The sequence below is a fragment of the Chionomys nivalis genome, chromosome 23 (assembly GCF_950005125.1).
Source record: "Chionomys nivalis chromosome 23, mChiNiv1.1, whole genome shotgun sequence".
Taxonomy (NCBI): domain Eukaryota; kingdom Metazoa; phylum Chordata; class Mammalia; order Rodentia; family Cricetidae; genus Chionomys; species Chionomys nivalis.
The window spans coordinates 8819743-8833348 of NC_080108.1; the positions used below are offsets into that span (position 1 = coordinate 8819743).

A 13606-nucleotide genomic window follows, 5' to 3' on the forward strand; every position below is an offset into this window, starting at 1 on the left:
CTCTGAGGAGGTTACAGCAAAATCTTTACCCAAAGGGTTCACTTCATTTAACACTTCAAAGTGTAATTCATAATATACATTTTTACATATTTTTTTTAAATCTGCAAAAAAACTAAAAAAAAAAAAGGAATTGAAAGACTTAAATATTTTTTGGAAACCCATGAAACTGAAAAGTGCCATTTGGGTTTTAATTTAATGCAGTTTTTGAGCACGGAGCATGTTGCTATTGATCTCAATGTTATGGTTAATGGATATTCAAAGACCTAATTCCTTGTTTCAGTCCTTAACAATCAAACTTTACATGTCTGTTTTTGGTTTTAAAAGGGATGATTTCATTCTCTTCTTTCAGTATCTCTCACAGATGAGCATATCAAAATGTAGAGGAAAGAGATGGAGAGAGAGAGAAAAGGCAAAGGGGGGTGAGGGGAGAAAAAGTAAAAGAGAGAGAGAGAGAGAGAGAGAGAGAGAGAGAGAGAGAGAGAGAGAGAGAGAGAGAGAGAGAGAATATCTAATTGGTTTGAGATGTTAATCCACAGAGAATATTGTCCTGAGGTCCATGCAGGAACCTGCCACATATTTCAGATGATAGAGACTACCCATGTGCTATCCACTCTATTCCATTATCTTAATCACCATTGCCACACTTTCAAGTGACTCAGGAGACATCTGATCCTGTTCTTCTGCTGATGCCTAATCCTGTATTTTAATTGGGTCCAGTTTTATCAGTTCTCTATAAATAATCACCTACCTAAATCCTCTAAACATTTTGTCCCAATTAAAGCCTGTGTTCTTAGAACCTTTGCACTCAGGAGGATGCCTACATTTTTGATAAAAGAGGACATAAATAGCCAATTTTTAAAAGGCAAGAGTGGTCTTTTACTCATTTGAAGACTTGTTGTATCCTGTTATAGACAGCATGAACTATCTTTAAGACTCATTTTTAAGTCTCATTTTTGAATGATGAACAATGCCTGGTGAGTGTCCTGTCTCGTCCTTCTTATTTACATACAGGGGGATTTCCCAGAATTTCCCCCACTTCAGATTGAAAGCTTTTAAAATGGAAAAGACAGTCAAATTACAAGTCCTGAATGTTTGAGAAAACTCATATTTTTCACCTGTGAAACAGTCAGTAATTTCATTAAAAGAATGAGCGAAGACAGCATCCATTACTTTTAGAGAAAAGTAATCGCAGAAAGACCTTACTATTTTGTAGAAGTTTCGTTATGACAGCACTATCATGGAGTGTGGTAGACAAAAGTGTCACACATAAAATGTTACAGCTGATCAATGTGTTTCTATGCCACCTAATACTTTGTACTTACAATATCCTTTTATTCAATATTTACAAAATGATACACAACTGTATATAAAACAGTCCCAGGAAAGAAAGACATAGGATTGAAACATTTTATATAATATATAATATATTCATATTATATTAAAATGTTTGCTATATTTATATACCAATATTAATATATTTATGTATGCATTACCTATATAGCAGATGCATATGTTCCTGGAGTTAAAAAATTTTGTAAACTTTTTTGAAAACATTTTAAAAGATTTTTTGAAGTTATATAATTATATTTTTTTCTCCCTTCCCTTTTCTTCCTCCAAACAATCCCATATACCCTTCTTTCTCTCTTTCAGCATCACATTCTCTTTTTTCATTGCTACATATACAGATATATATGTGTGTATATAAACTCATATAGTATATATTCCTAACTATATGTGTATGGGTGTTTTGCTTGCAAGAATGCATGCATACCACCTGTATGAATTGTCTTTAGAGAAGGCCAGAAAAGACTGCAGGAACCCTTAGAGCTGGAATTGTGGAACAGTTAGTCACCATGCGATACTGATTCTGAATCAGCTCTGCATGACTAGCCAATGCCCCTAACTACTACTGAGCCAGCTATTAAGTCCCTCTTCCCATATTTGTAAAGATTTTCCATGAACCAATTATAAAGACTTTCTTTAGTGTGTTTTGATGATATTACTTTACTTGAAATATATTTTATTATATTGAAATAATAAACATTTATTTGTAAAAGTGATAAGCAATGCTTAATGCATGTTGTATAAGATACAACTCTTAAAAATGCTTACCTGATAAAGTGTTCATTCTTGCTAACCTTGACTCATTAAGTTCCATTTCAACTGTGCATAACTTTTAGCAAAAAATTAAGAATAAACTATTTTAAAATCAAAGAAATATAATCTAAACTAGATATATAAAATCATTTATAAACATTAAATGCCCTTATTATATATAAAAATTAAATGGTAACCATGAAAAAAGACTTTCAACCTGTCTTCTGATCTCACTGGAAGTTTAAAATTACATTTATTTATAGAAAATATTTAATTATAAATAAATATGTCTTTAATTATATTCATGTCAATATATTATATTCTTCCCAGAGGATTCATTCTTTGCTCTAGGCTTATAAAATCTTGGCATATTTCATCAAAAGGGAATATGTATTCATTGCCATTAGTATTTTAACACATTGCTACATATTATGTTGACAAAATACTCTTGAATATCTTTTCAGTTTTTTAATAGTTTGAGTGAAGAAATGTTATTGAATGCATGTGTATTGGTATATCAGTTCTGAAAATGAACAATTATGAATATTCAGCTTTGAAAAACCCACTGAGAACCTCGGGATGTAGTAAGATAGTTTCCATACTTCTGCAGGTATTAAATATTATCACCTTATTTTTCAAACATGGATATTTAATTTTGAAAAACATAAACTGTATTATTTAAATTATATCAATGCTTATTGGTTTCTAAAATGAAATTTTAAATTGGTCGTTTAGTGATAAATGGTCAGTTCATTACATAACAAATGAACAAGTTTACTTAGGAATAAATATGTATACATGAATACATTTATGAGGGCTTTAACAGCTGGAAAACAGGTCTTGAACCTGAAGAACAGAGAGAGATTTATGGACAGGTTTAAAGGGAGAAAACGTAAAGGAGAAATGTAATTATATTATTATCCAAAACCAAAAATAAACAAAATAACAAATCACACTGAATCTGAATAAGGTATTCCAGGTCCCTTAATTTTACTTATTATTTTTTGGACTACATGCTATGGAAAATTTCCCACTAGTATGTTCAGTGGAAGATATGAAATAAGAGTGTCTGTCATACAGGATGACCCACGCTGCTTCAAATGGATGAAAGGCAGAATGTGATTGTGTTCAAAATCAGTGATTATCAGGCTAAAGAATTCGTGAATCTTATTGCTGGAGAATATTCAGCGCATCATTATATCAACACTTTTGTGGTGAATTTTCCATATGTTTCTGTGAGATCGTTTTGGCACATGGTGTGCACATCTACCATTTATAACATCTATTTGCAATATGAGCTATTGGGTATTTTGAAGGCTGATTATTAAAATTTTATCTTTTTATTGTGGCATTTATTTAAAAAAACTTTCAGCTTGCATTTTATATTGAGATATACTCTTATATTTGAAGCACAGGTATCCGTAACTTAATGATGTTTGACTCCTTTTTTTTTTCACTGCTGCATGTGTGTGCACTTTATTTTTTTATTTTTTTATTTTTTTTTATTCTTTTTTAATTAAAATTTCCACCTTCTCCCCGTTTCCCATTTCCCTCCCCTCCTCCCAAATATTGCCCCCTCCCCCCAGTCCCCTCCCCCTATCCCCACTCCTCTTCTCCTCCCCCCACACCATTCCCCCTCCCTCTCGATACTGAAGACTTGAAGAAGGGAAACACACAAACTCTACTACCAAAAGAAAGAAAGAGAGAAAGGAAAAATGACCGGAGTTAACAACCACTGGTCATTAATATCACTTAATATCAATGGACTCAACTCACCTGTTTGACTCCTTTTAGACAACTTTTTAGAGCGACTGTAATAGGTCCCCAAGCAAGGTAGTCTTGTGAAGGTACACTTGCTCCTTCTGGCCATTCACCTCAGCTGCAGTTTTATGATTTTTTTATAGATGGGATGTCTTGCAATCTTGCCAAAGATGTCATATAATATTACCTTGTGCATTATTTCTGCTTACTATATTGCCATTTAAATCCCAACATTGTTTTTGTATTTAAAATATATAAATAGAGTTTTTAAAAATCTCTGCAAAGGTGTTGACAATTTACATTTATACTTGTAGGCTACACTTGGTAAAAACAGCTAGGTCTAGCTTCTCAATAACTTGTGGAGTTTTAACATAATATCACCCTGTACTTTGTCCAAAATATAATGCTATATAATTATCCTGAGTGGGCATCGTGGACCTTTGTGAAAGAATGAACTTTGTAGGTGACCAGTTTTCCTTTTCTGTAGCCATAATAACATTATGGATGTTCCTGCCTGATCTGATGCTCAGTTACTCCTTCTGAATTGCCGTCTTACACTGCTGCCAAAGGTGACACCAAACACACCATAGACACCAGTTTTGCTCATCCATTGCAAGGTGGGTCATCTTCTGATAAAACCTGCATCTGGTATCTTTTGCATTTCAGTCGATATTTGTTAGCTGTTGTATTCTTTAACTGAGTTTTAATTTCAATGCTCGCTTTACTATTGCTCTAAACTAATTTGTGGGGATTTTAGACTATCGTCTTGATAGACACTTGTTAAATATAATAGAGATATTCTGATACACTCAATAGATGTGGTAAAAATATTTATTTTGGAAGAATAGTTTTTCTCTCTATGCATCTTAAAGAAATGATTAACTACAATTTTGGGAAATGAAATAAATTATGCAAATAATGATTAAAGTAGTTAATGTTCACTACTATCACTAAGTAAATGTAACTTCTGTACATTTCATGCTGTTAGTATTTTGACATTTCTAATGCATTTCTAATGCATCATATGCTTTAAAGAAAAAGTGATCTATAGCTAATTCACCACTTGCCATTCCTTTGTTACCTGCTTTATGTCTGTTTTCTTGCTGTTTTGTTTTTAATTAATTAATGTTTTATATCTAAGTAGTATCTTTGGTGGTCACCATGACATTTGATAAAACTTGTTACATTATTTTATTAATCTGAGAAAAGCTTACCTTTAATGACATGTGCATGAAATTCTGCACTTTAACACCCCTGTATACAAGTATAAAATTTAGAACTTAATTTTTCATATTGTACATTATTTAGAGAATATAACAGTATGCTGATCACTATTGGAAGAACATGGTATGACATTTAATTCTGTAGATTGCTGCCCAATCAGGCTTGGAGCCCAACTCCCATGAACATAAAAGCTTTCATGCATTGTATCATGTTTAGTTTTATGTATAAATTTGTTTTTGCTCCAGTACCCAGCTAGCCAAATAATATTCCAGATGTTGGTGTGGTTGTGTATATAAATATTGTTCACATTCTAAATACTTTGTTTTAAGAAATCGAGATTATCATCTTTAGTATTGAGCGAATCTCATGAAAACCTAAGGTTTCACCAAGAAGAGAAACTTCTTCCTTAAGCCAGCAAGTTAAACTGTGCCTGAGTTTCCAGGCAAATGACCTATTCTGAAGGTCTCAGACATTCTAAAAACTGAGATATTTTCTTAAACACTCTCTTTTTCGGTGTTCATTCTCTCTCTCTTGCAACCTGTCCTCTTACCTCCACACATCTCTCATCTCCACTCTCACTCCCCATACCTTTTGAGATATATATATATATATATATATATATATATAAAACATATATATATGTGTGTGTGTGTCTGTTGTGTGTGTGTTTATGTGTATGTATATAGATAATCATAGAATATAAATGCACTTTATATGTAAATAAATATATGATAATAAATATAAAAACACCATTTTAAAAATATATCCCACGCGTTGATTTTCTCTTGCCATTCCTAAAAGTACAGGTAGTTTACCTGGAAGAGAAACTTGCCATATATTAATTGATTTAATATGTGTTGTTAATAGAGTTAGGAAACATTATTATGGAAACTAATTCAAAGTACTTAGCATCATACTGTAAAACTAGGCAGAATGTGCTATCTTTGTGTATTAATAAATATGCATGATAAAACATATGCAAATCAAAGAAATAAATAGTTGACTTTTTGTGCATAAAGTTAGTTTTAGAAAATAGAAGTAAAGAGCATTATAAGAAATGTTAGTGATCTATAAATTATTTTAGGTTATTCTCTGTCATTGCTTTTCCTTTTCAGATAAACTTGTACTTTGAGACCATGACCAATTCCACCCTGGTGACTGAGTTTCTCCTGGAGGTTTTTGCTGAAACTTATGAGCTCAGGCTCCTACTGAGTGTCCTGTTTCTGCTGGTGTACCTGAGCAGCCTGTTAGGGAACCTTACCATTGTCATTGCTACCACAGTTGACCAGACCCTGAACACACCCATGTACTTCTTCCTCAGGAACCTATCCATCTTAGACATGTGCTACGTTTCTGTCACTGTTCCCAATGCCTGTGCCAACTCTATTACTGACCACAGAAATATTTCTATGGCTGGCTGTGCAGCGCAGATCTTTTTTGTCTTCTTTTGCGCATGTGTAGAGATTCTCTTTCTTGCTGTCAAGGCTCAGGACCGCTATGTGGCCATCTGTAAGCCTCTCCTCTCTCCTGTGATCATGAACTACCAAGTCTGTGTTCAGATGACACTAGCTTCCATACTTAGTTCTCTTGTCATTGCAGGTGTACACACTATCAAAACTGTCCAGTTGTCTTTCTGTCGGTCTAATTTGATCCCGCAGTTCTTCTGTGATGTCCCTTCTTTACTGAGACTTTCTTGTTCAGACACCTTTAATAACAAATTCTTAATTCTTCTGTCTGCCATTGTGGTCAGTGGCAGCTGCTTTGTCTTAATTGCTGTATCATACATTCACATATTGTCAACTGTGTTGAGGGTTCCTGTTAAAGGAGAGCGAGGGAAGGCCTTTTCCACCTGTGTCCCTCATATTGTTGTGGTGTCTTTGTTCCTTACTTCTGGTACCTATGTGTATCTAAGAACTCCAGTAACCTCAGAAGTAGTTCAGGAGATGACTCTTTCTGTCTTATATTCCATTGTTCCACCCTTCTTAAACCCTATCATCTATAGTCTTAGAAACAAACAGATAAAGGAGGCTGTGAGGAAAATAACATTAAAGATATTTTTCTCAGAGTTGAACATAAAAAGAAATTATAAAGGTCAGGGTTTTCTAGAGAAAAATAAACAAACACATACATACTAAAAAGAAATTGTTTTTACATAATATATTCTGATTATAGTTATTCCTCCTTCTTCTCCTCCTTGTTCCTCCTCACCTGTCCTTCCATCTAGATTCACCCCTTCCTATCGCTCATTAGAAAACTAACAGACTTCTAAAAGTTAATAATAAAATAAAATAAAGTATTATAAGATAAAACAAAGCCAGTACATCAGAACAAGCCAAAATGAAGAAACAGATGGAAAAGGGATGAAGAAAAGGCCCCCAAAATAGATGTAGAGTTCCACTCATTCAAACACTGAAAAAGCCCATAAAAATACTAAATTGAAAGCAGTGATATATATGCAGAAGACTTGTATAGTAAAAAGAGGGTGAAAGAAATCTATATAGTATATATTAAAAATAAGATTTAAAAAAATAGCCCTGAAATGAAATTATGAGGCAAGGAGTCTCTAATTAAATCATTGAGTTTGTTTTCTCTTGACCATTTACAGCTGGATGTGCAATCTACTCTTAAGAATAGTTTGTTTACCCACTGAGACTCCTTTGGATGAAACTAAATTTGCACTTGAAAGTGGTTATCAAATAGAGATTGTTTCTGAATTAGAGAAAAGGGCATGTGTCCACTTCTTCTTTCAGCTCGAGTACTCCATGTAATGAGACACATGTAGGCTTGTGAATGCTGCCTCAGTCTCTGTGACTTCATATGTGCGCAGATCATGATGATTTAGAAGACCTTGTTTTCTTGCTTTCCTCATTCATCTCTGATTCATACTCTCCCAGATCCCTTTGTACAAGGCTACTTGAGCCCATAGGGCAAGGATTTTTAGGAGGCATCCCCTTTAGGGCTGACTGCTCTGAGGTCTCTGTTCTTTCACTCTCTGCATAATGTCTGGCAGTGAGTCTCTGCATTTGGTCCCATTTACTACAGGAGGAAATTTCTCTAATGATGATCGAACAAGACACTGGTCTATGAGAGTAGCAGATTATCATTAAGAGCCATGTTATTTTTAAGTTTTTAAATTTAATTTATTTAAAACAGTAGCATTTGGTTTTACTCTAGGTCCCAGGGTTATCTAGTCTCAGGTTCATGGTCACCCAGGCAGTGGTGTGTGTATATGGGTTCCAGTTTGAGGTGTGGATCGTAACTCAAACCAGACAAACTTTGATCATCATTGTACTAGTGTTCTACAGGTCAGGACACAACTGTATATCTAAGCATTTGTGGCTAGATTAGGGTTTACATTTCTACATGCAAAGAATTTTCCAGTACAAGCACATTAGAATATAAGAGTCAAGGCACTCTGTAGACACCAGTATGAGTTCTCCATCTTCAATGAGATGTTTAGTTTAGTCTTTAGCAATCAACCTTGCTGTCAGATTTGGAAGCAATCTGGAGTCTTGTCAATGATTTGGGTTGTTTTCATGGTCCACATACCACTTTGGACATCAATTTAATTTAACAGAACTCAAACCTGGTACTGGAAGCTTCATTTAATGACAACAGATGACCAGTTTGGACTCTATCTCCCCCATTATTTTGTGGTTTCCTTTAGATTGCCTTCATGTGTATGTATATTTCTTTCATTTAAATCACTGCTTGGCCAATGGGTTAAACATATTTTTAGCTAGCTCTTACATCTTAATTTAACCCATTTCCATTAATCTGTGCATCACTATGAAGTTGTAGAAATTGTTTCACTGTTTTTTTTCTTTATAGAGGAATATTGTTGATTTTTTTGAGTTGATGTTGTGCCAGCTGCATTGCTGAAGTCCATACCAGCAATAGGGGTTTCCAAACAGAGTCCTTAGGGCCACTTACATATACTATCTTATCATCTATAAATGATTATACTTTGATTTTTTTCTTTCAATTTGTATACATTTTTCAACTTTAGCTGTGTTATTGATCTAGTTCAGACTTCAAGTAATACATTAAATAGATAAGGAGAGTGTGGACAACCTTGTCTTGTTCCTTACTTAAGTGGAATTGCTTTGAATTTCTCTTCATGTAATCTGATGTTGGCTTTAGACTACTTGGAAACAATCTTTAGTATATTGAGGTATGTTCTTTGTATTCCTAATCTCTCCAGAACTTTTATCATTTAAAAGCCATTTTTTTCAAAGTCCTTTTCTGCACTTAATGAGTTGATCATGTATGTTTTGTCTTTCAGCCTGATAATATGATATGTTGCAATTATTAATGTACATATGTTGAACCATCCCTGGATCTCTTGAATAAAGCCTATTTGATTATGGTAGATTACCTTTTAGATGTGTTCTTAGATTTAGTTTGTGAGTATTTTATTGAGAATATTTGAATCAATGTTGATAAGGGAAATTGGTCTGTTATTCTCTTTCTTTATTTGTCCTTTATTTGGTTCCCATATCTGGGAAGCTGTAGTCTTTGTAAAACAAATTGAACAATGGTCCTTATTTTTCTATTTTGTGACCTAACTTGGAAAATATCTTCTTTGAAAGTCTGGTAGAATAAGGCAATAAAATCACCTGGTCCTGGACTTAGTTGACTTTTTATGATTTTAATGTCTACTTCTTATTCACTAGGGGTTATGGGTATGTTTAAGTTGCTTATCTGATTCTGGTAAGTGGTACCTATAAAGAAAATTGTCCATTTCTTTTAGATTTTTTTTCCAGTTTGGTGGAATACAGGTTTTTAAAGGATGCCCTATGATCTCTTTTCTAATTTTCATTTCTGATTTTTCTAATTTGTATATTCTGGACTTTAGGTAATTTGAGTGAGGTTTTGTCAATCCTATTGATTTTCTCAAAAAGTTGTTTGTTTCATTGATTCTTTGTATTGCTTTATTTTGTTGATTTAAACCCCAATTTTGATTATTTCTTGCCATCTACTCCTTTTGGTGTGTGACTCCCTTTTGTCCTAGAACTTTTCAGGTGTGCAGTATGATCTCTCTCTCTCTCTCTCTCTCTCTCTCTCTCTCTCTCTCTCTCTCTCTCTCTCTCTTTTTCTCGCTCGCTTGCTTTTTCTCTCTAATATGGGTACATTGTCTCTTAGAATTGCTGTCAATAGGAAAAATAATTAAAATCAAAGCAAAAAACGGACAAAAGAAAACATGGACTCTGATTGCTTTGACCAACTACTCCTGGACCTGTGGCCTGCCCTGGAGTATGATTGATAGATTCAATGACATGGTATTGGAGCAAACTGATTTTCCCTTCCTAGCAGGTATCAATTGCAAATAAATATCTCCGGTTACAGATGGGTCTTTGTATTCACATTCTCTGTTCCCCTCTGGGATTTGTTTGCCTTGAACATATGCAGGGCTTTTGCATGCTAACACAATTTCACATTTTTGCCTTATTAGTATTTTTGCGTGTTTGTTTTGAATTTTGTTTTGGGAATTTATTCCTATTTTTTTTTTTTTGAGAGAGAGAGAGAGAGAGAGAGAGAGAGAGAGAGAGAGAGAGAGAGAGCATGCATGAAGTTGGATGGGTAGAAAGGTGATGAGTATCTGGGAAGACAGAGATAGTCAGTATAGTGACCATTTCTTATAGCTTCTATACATATCTAAACGTCCCATTACTTTTCGGATGCCAATGATACAAAGAATCAATACTGACATAACTTGTGATTCTTTTTGATGTCTCTGCTTGTTCAGATAACTATGAGATTTTTTTTTCTTTGTTCAACCCTTACTGATAAATATGACATTACTCAAGGTAGTGCAGTGCCATAAGGAAATCTGATGAACTACAGGAATAATTCAAAGACAAATAGAAAAGATGAGCACTGCAAAATACAAGTGTTTGATTAATAATTGTACATGTACGCTGTACATAGTTTTAGCAAAAATAAAATGTTTATTAAGTCTAAATAGTTATGCTTTATAATACAGAGTAAAGAGGTTTACTACAATTGTGAACAGACAAGAAATCATCAGCTACTGTGTCTTTTTAAAATTGCTTTTATTGAGCTATATATTTTCACTGCTTCCCTCCCTTCCTCTCCCCTACCCTTCAACCCTCTCCCATGATCCCCATGCCCCTAGTTTACTCAAGAGATCTTGCATTTTTCTATTTCCCACATAGATTAGGTCCATGTATGTCTCTCTTAGGGTCCTCTTGGTTGTCCAGGTTCTCTGTGATTATGAATTGTAGGATATCTAAAAGACACTTATGAGTGAGTACATATGATATTTGTCTTTCAGGCTCTGGGTTACCTCATTCAATATGATGGTTCCTAGATCCATCCACTTGCCTGCAAATTTCAAGATGGCATTATTCTTTCAGCTGTGTAGTACCCCATCATGCTAATGTACCACATTTTCCTTATCCATTCTTTGGTAGGGGGCATTTAGTTTGTTTCCAGGTTCCAGTTATGACCAATAATGCTGCTATGAACATAGTTGAGCACATGTCCTTGTGGTATGATCTGCTACTGTGTCTTAAACGAACCTTTGAGCTTTGGTGGCCAGGCACCACCTAAGCCTATGGGCAGAGCACCCTTGTACACTGTCATAGATGTGACATGAAATGGTGCTGGTTTACATTGAAATGACTGAGTTAGATGCTGTATTAGATTTCTGATGATTATCTGATGATGCCAGATAAATGAGTTGTTATATTTAATTGTTCACCTTAGTTTTAATCACTTAACCATTGAACTTCAAATTTCATAAATAAATTCTACAATTATAAAATAAAATTTTCCATTTTTCTTTTTTGATACATAAGGAAAAATAAAAGAAATATATGTATATATACACATACAGATATTATACATAATCATAAAATCTCATATATTTATTTTTCTATATAGGTTCTTCCAATAATATCATATCTACCAAATATGGACTCTCTGACGTACCCTTAGGCTACTTCTTTCAAAGTCTCTGCTGCAGCTTGCACTGTGAAGGCTGCAATAGAAATTTGTCTCTTCACTTCTCTCCAGGCCTTAGAAGGGTCACCTTTGCTCTCAATATCAAAAAGAGCATCATAAATGCCTGGGAATGACTCTCCTGCATATTTGTTGTGGCTGCTTGGAGCGTAGATGATATGCCTGTTGATAAAAACAGATTTCTGTCCATTCGTTGCACAAACAATATGCAAGAGAACGAGGGCATTATATTCAAACTGCATACTTCTTATTTTCTTATTTGAATTATTCACTTGTTACCTAAACTTTTTTAATCCTCAGGCACATTAATTTTTACTTTAAGTGGACAACTCAAAGTGCTTCAGAGCTAAACAAATAACAGTAAGGATAGCCACTGTGAACTGTTTTAAGGTTTTAAAATGGTGACTTACACCTTTTATAATCACTGAAAATAAACTGTATAATGTTGACAACAGTGTTCTCAGTCTCCAAGTGCATTGCCAGTAAGTGATGATCTTTACATTATCTTCCTTGTTAAGACACCTCATGACATCATACGTGTAACCAGCCTACTGTGCACTAGGTTCAACTTTTTATTCTTTTGGTAAGATGGATTCATATTTTATAAGGGTTAACATAATATTCCCTTGTGAATCAAATATCTCGTATGCAGGATATCTGATAAGTGGTCCCAATGAAAGGGTCCTTCAAACTCCAAAAGTGGTCAGGACTCACAGGTTGAGAACTATTGGCCTATAAGAATAATGTCAGATTCTTCTCATTCTTTATTAGAATAAATACAAATACCCTTGACCCAGGTTCTAGTAGAATCTTCTTGCTCCCCTAAAACTGGGGAGCTGAACAGCAAGTCTCCATATTTCCCACAGCATTCTAGTATTCCTAACTCTCATCAGATAGGCTCAATAAAGTGTTCTTACTTTAAGGCTTGATTCCCGAACTCTCCCACATTCAACCTTTAAGCTAATTCCAAAGGACCTTGGGCCTCAGTGAGATTATCACAACAGCAACCCATGCTCAAAACAGGTTTCCTGTATGACTCACGGTTTCCTTACTGTGACAAAATACCTCCCAAAATCAGCATAAGGAAAGAATGGAATATTTTGTCTCACAATTTAAGGTTACAGTGTGTTATAATTTAAAAATCAAAGAGAGAGAGGGAGGGAAGTCATCATGTAACAGAGCTCACTTGGAGAGTTTTTTTTATTAGGGGAAAAGAATGGGAAAGGAGGGAGGGAAAAGGGGAGACTCACTTCTGCAGACAGGGACAGCAGAAGAGAGGAAAAAGCGACAAAGAGAGATAGGGAAGCAGAGAGAGAGACAGACTGCCAGAGAGACAAAGTAGACAGAGACAGAGTAACTGAGAGACAGAGAGAGTCAGTAAGACAGAGAGACACAGAGGGGCAGAGAGAGAGGAGGCAGGTGGCCGACCTTTTAAAAGTGAGCATAGCTGTAGTGATGTAGCTGATGTCGGGACCCTGAGCACGTCAGAGTACTGTCTGACTACTAGCAAGTGCATCCTGTATAGACCAGCATGATG

General features: G+C 34.7%; 2 protein-coding genes across 3 annotated transcripts in view; one reads left to right on the forward strand and one right to left on the reverse strand.

Moving 5' to 3' along the window:
• The window catches only part of Folh1 (folate hydrolase 1), a 58650-nt gene that overhangs the window by 3033 nt on the left and 42011 nt on the right, over positions 1-13606 (reverse strand). Inside the window, exon 19 of one of the 2 annotated variants that reach the window (XM_057756288.1) lies at positions 11202-12231. The exons of the other annotated variant lie outside the window; for it this stretch is intronic. Coding sequence (XP_057612271.1) covers positions 12042-12231 — 190 coding nt within the window. The 3' untranslated portion in view covers positions 11202-12041. Of the gene's footprint in view, positions 1-11201; positions 12232-13606 lie in introns of those variants that run through there. 2 annotated transcript variants of the gene reach the window in all.
• LOC130865523 (olfactory receptor 14C36-like) lies at positions 6219-9372 on the forward strand. Its single transcript, XM_057756633.1, has 2 exons — positions 6219-7173; positions 9368-9372. Exons 1-2 carry the CDS (start codon positions 6219-6221, stop codon positions 9370-9372), a joined length of 960 nt encoding a protein of 319 aa, XP_057612616.1.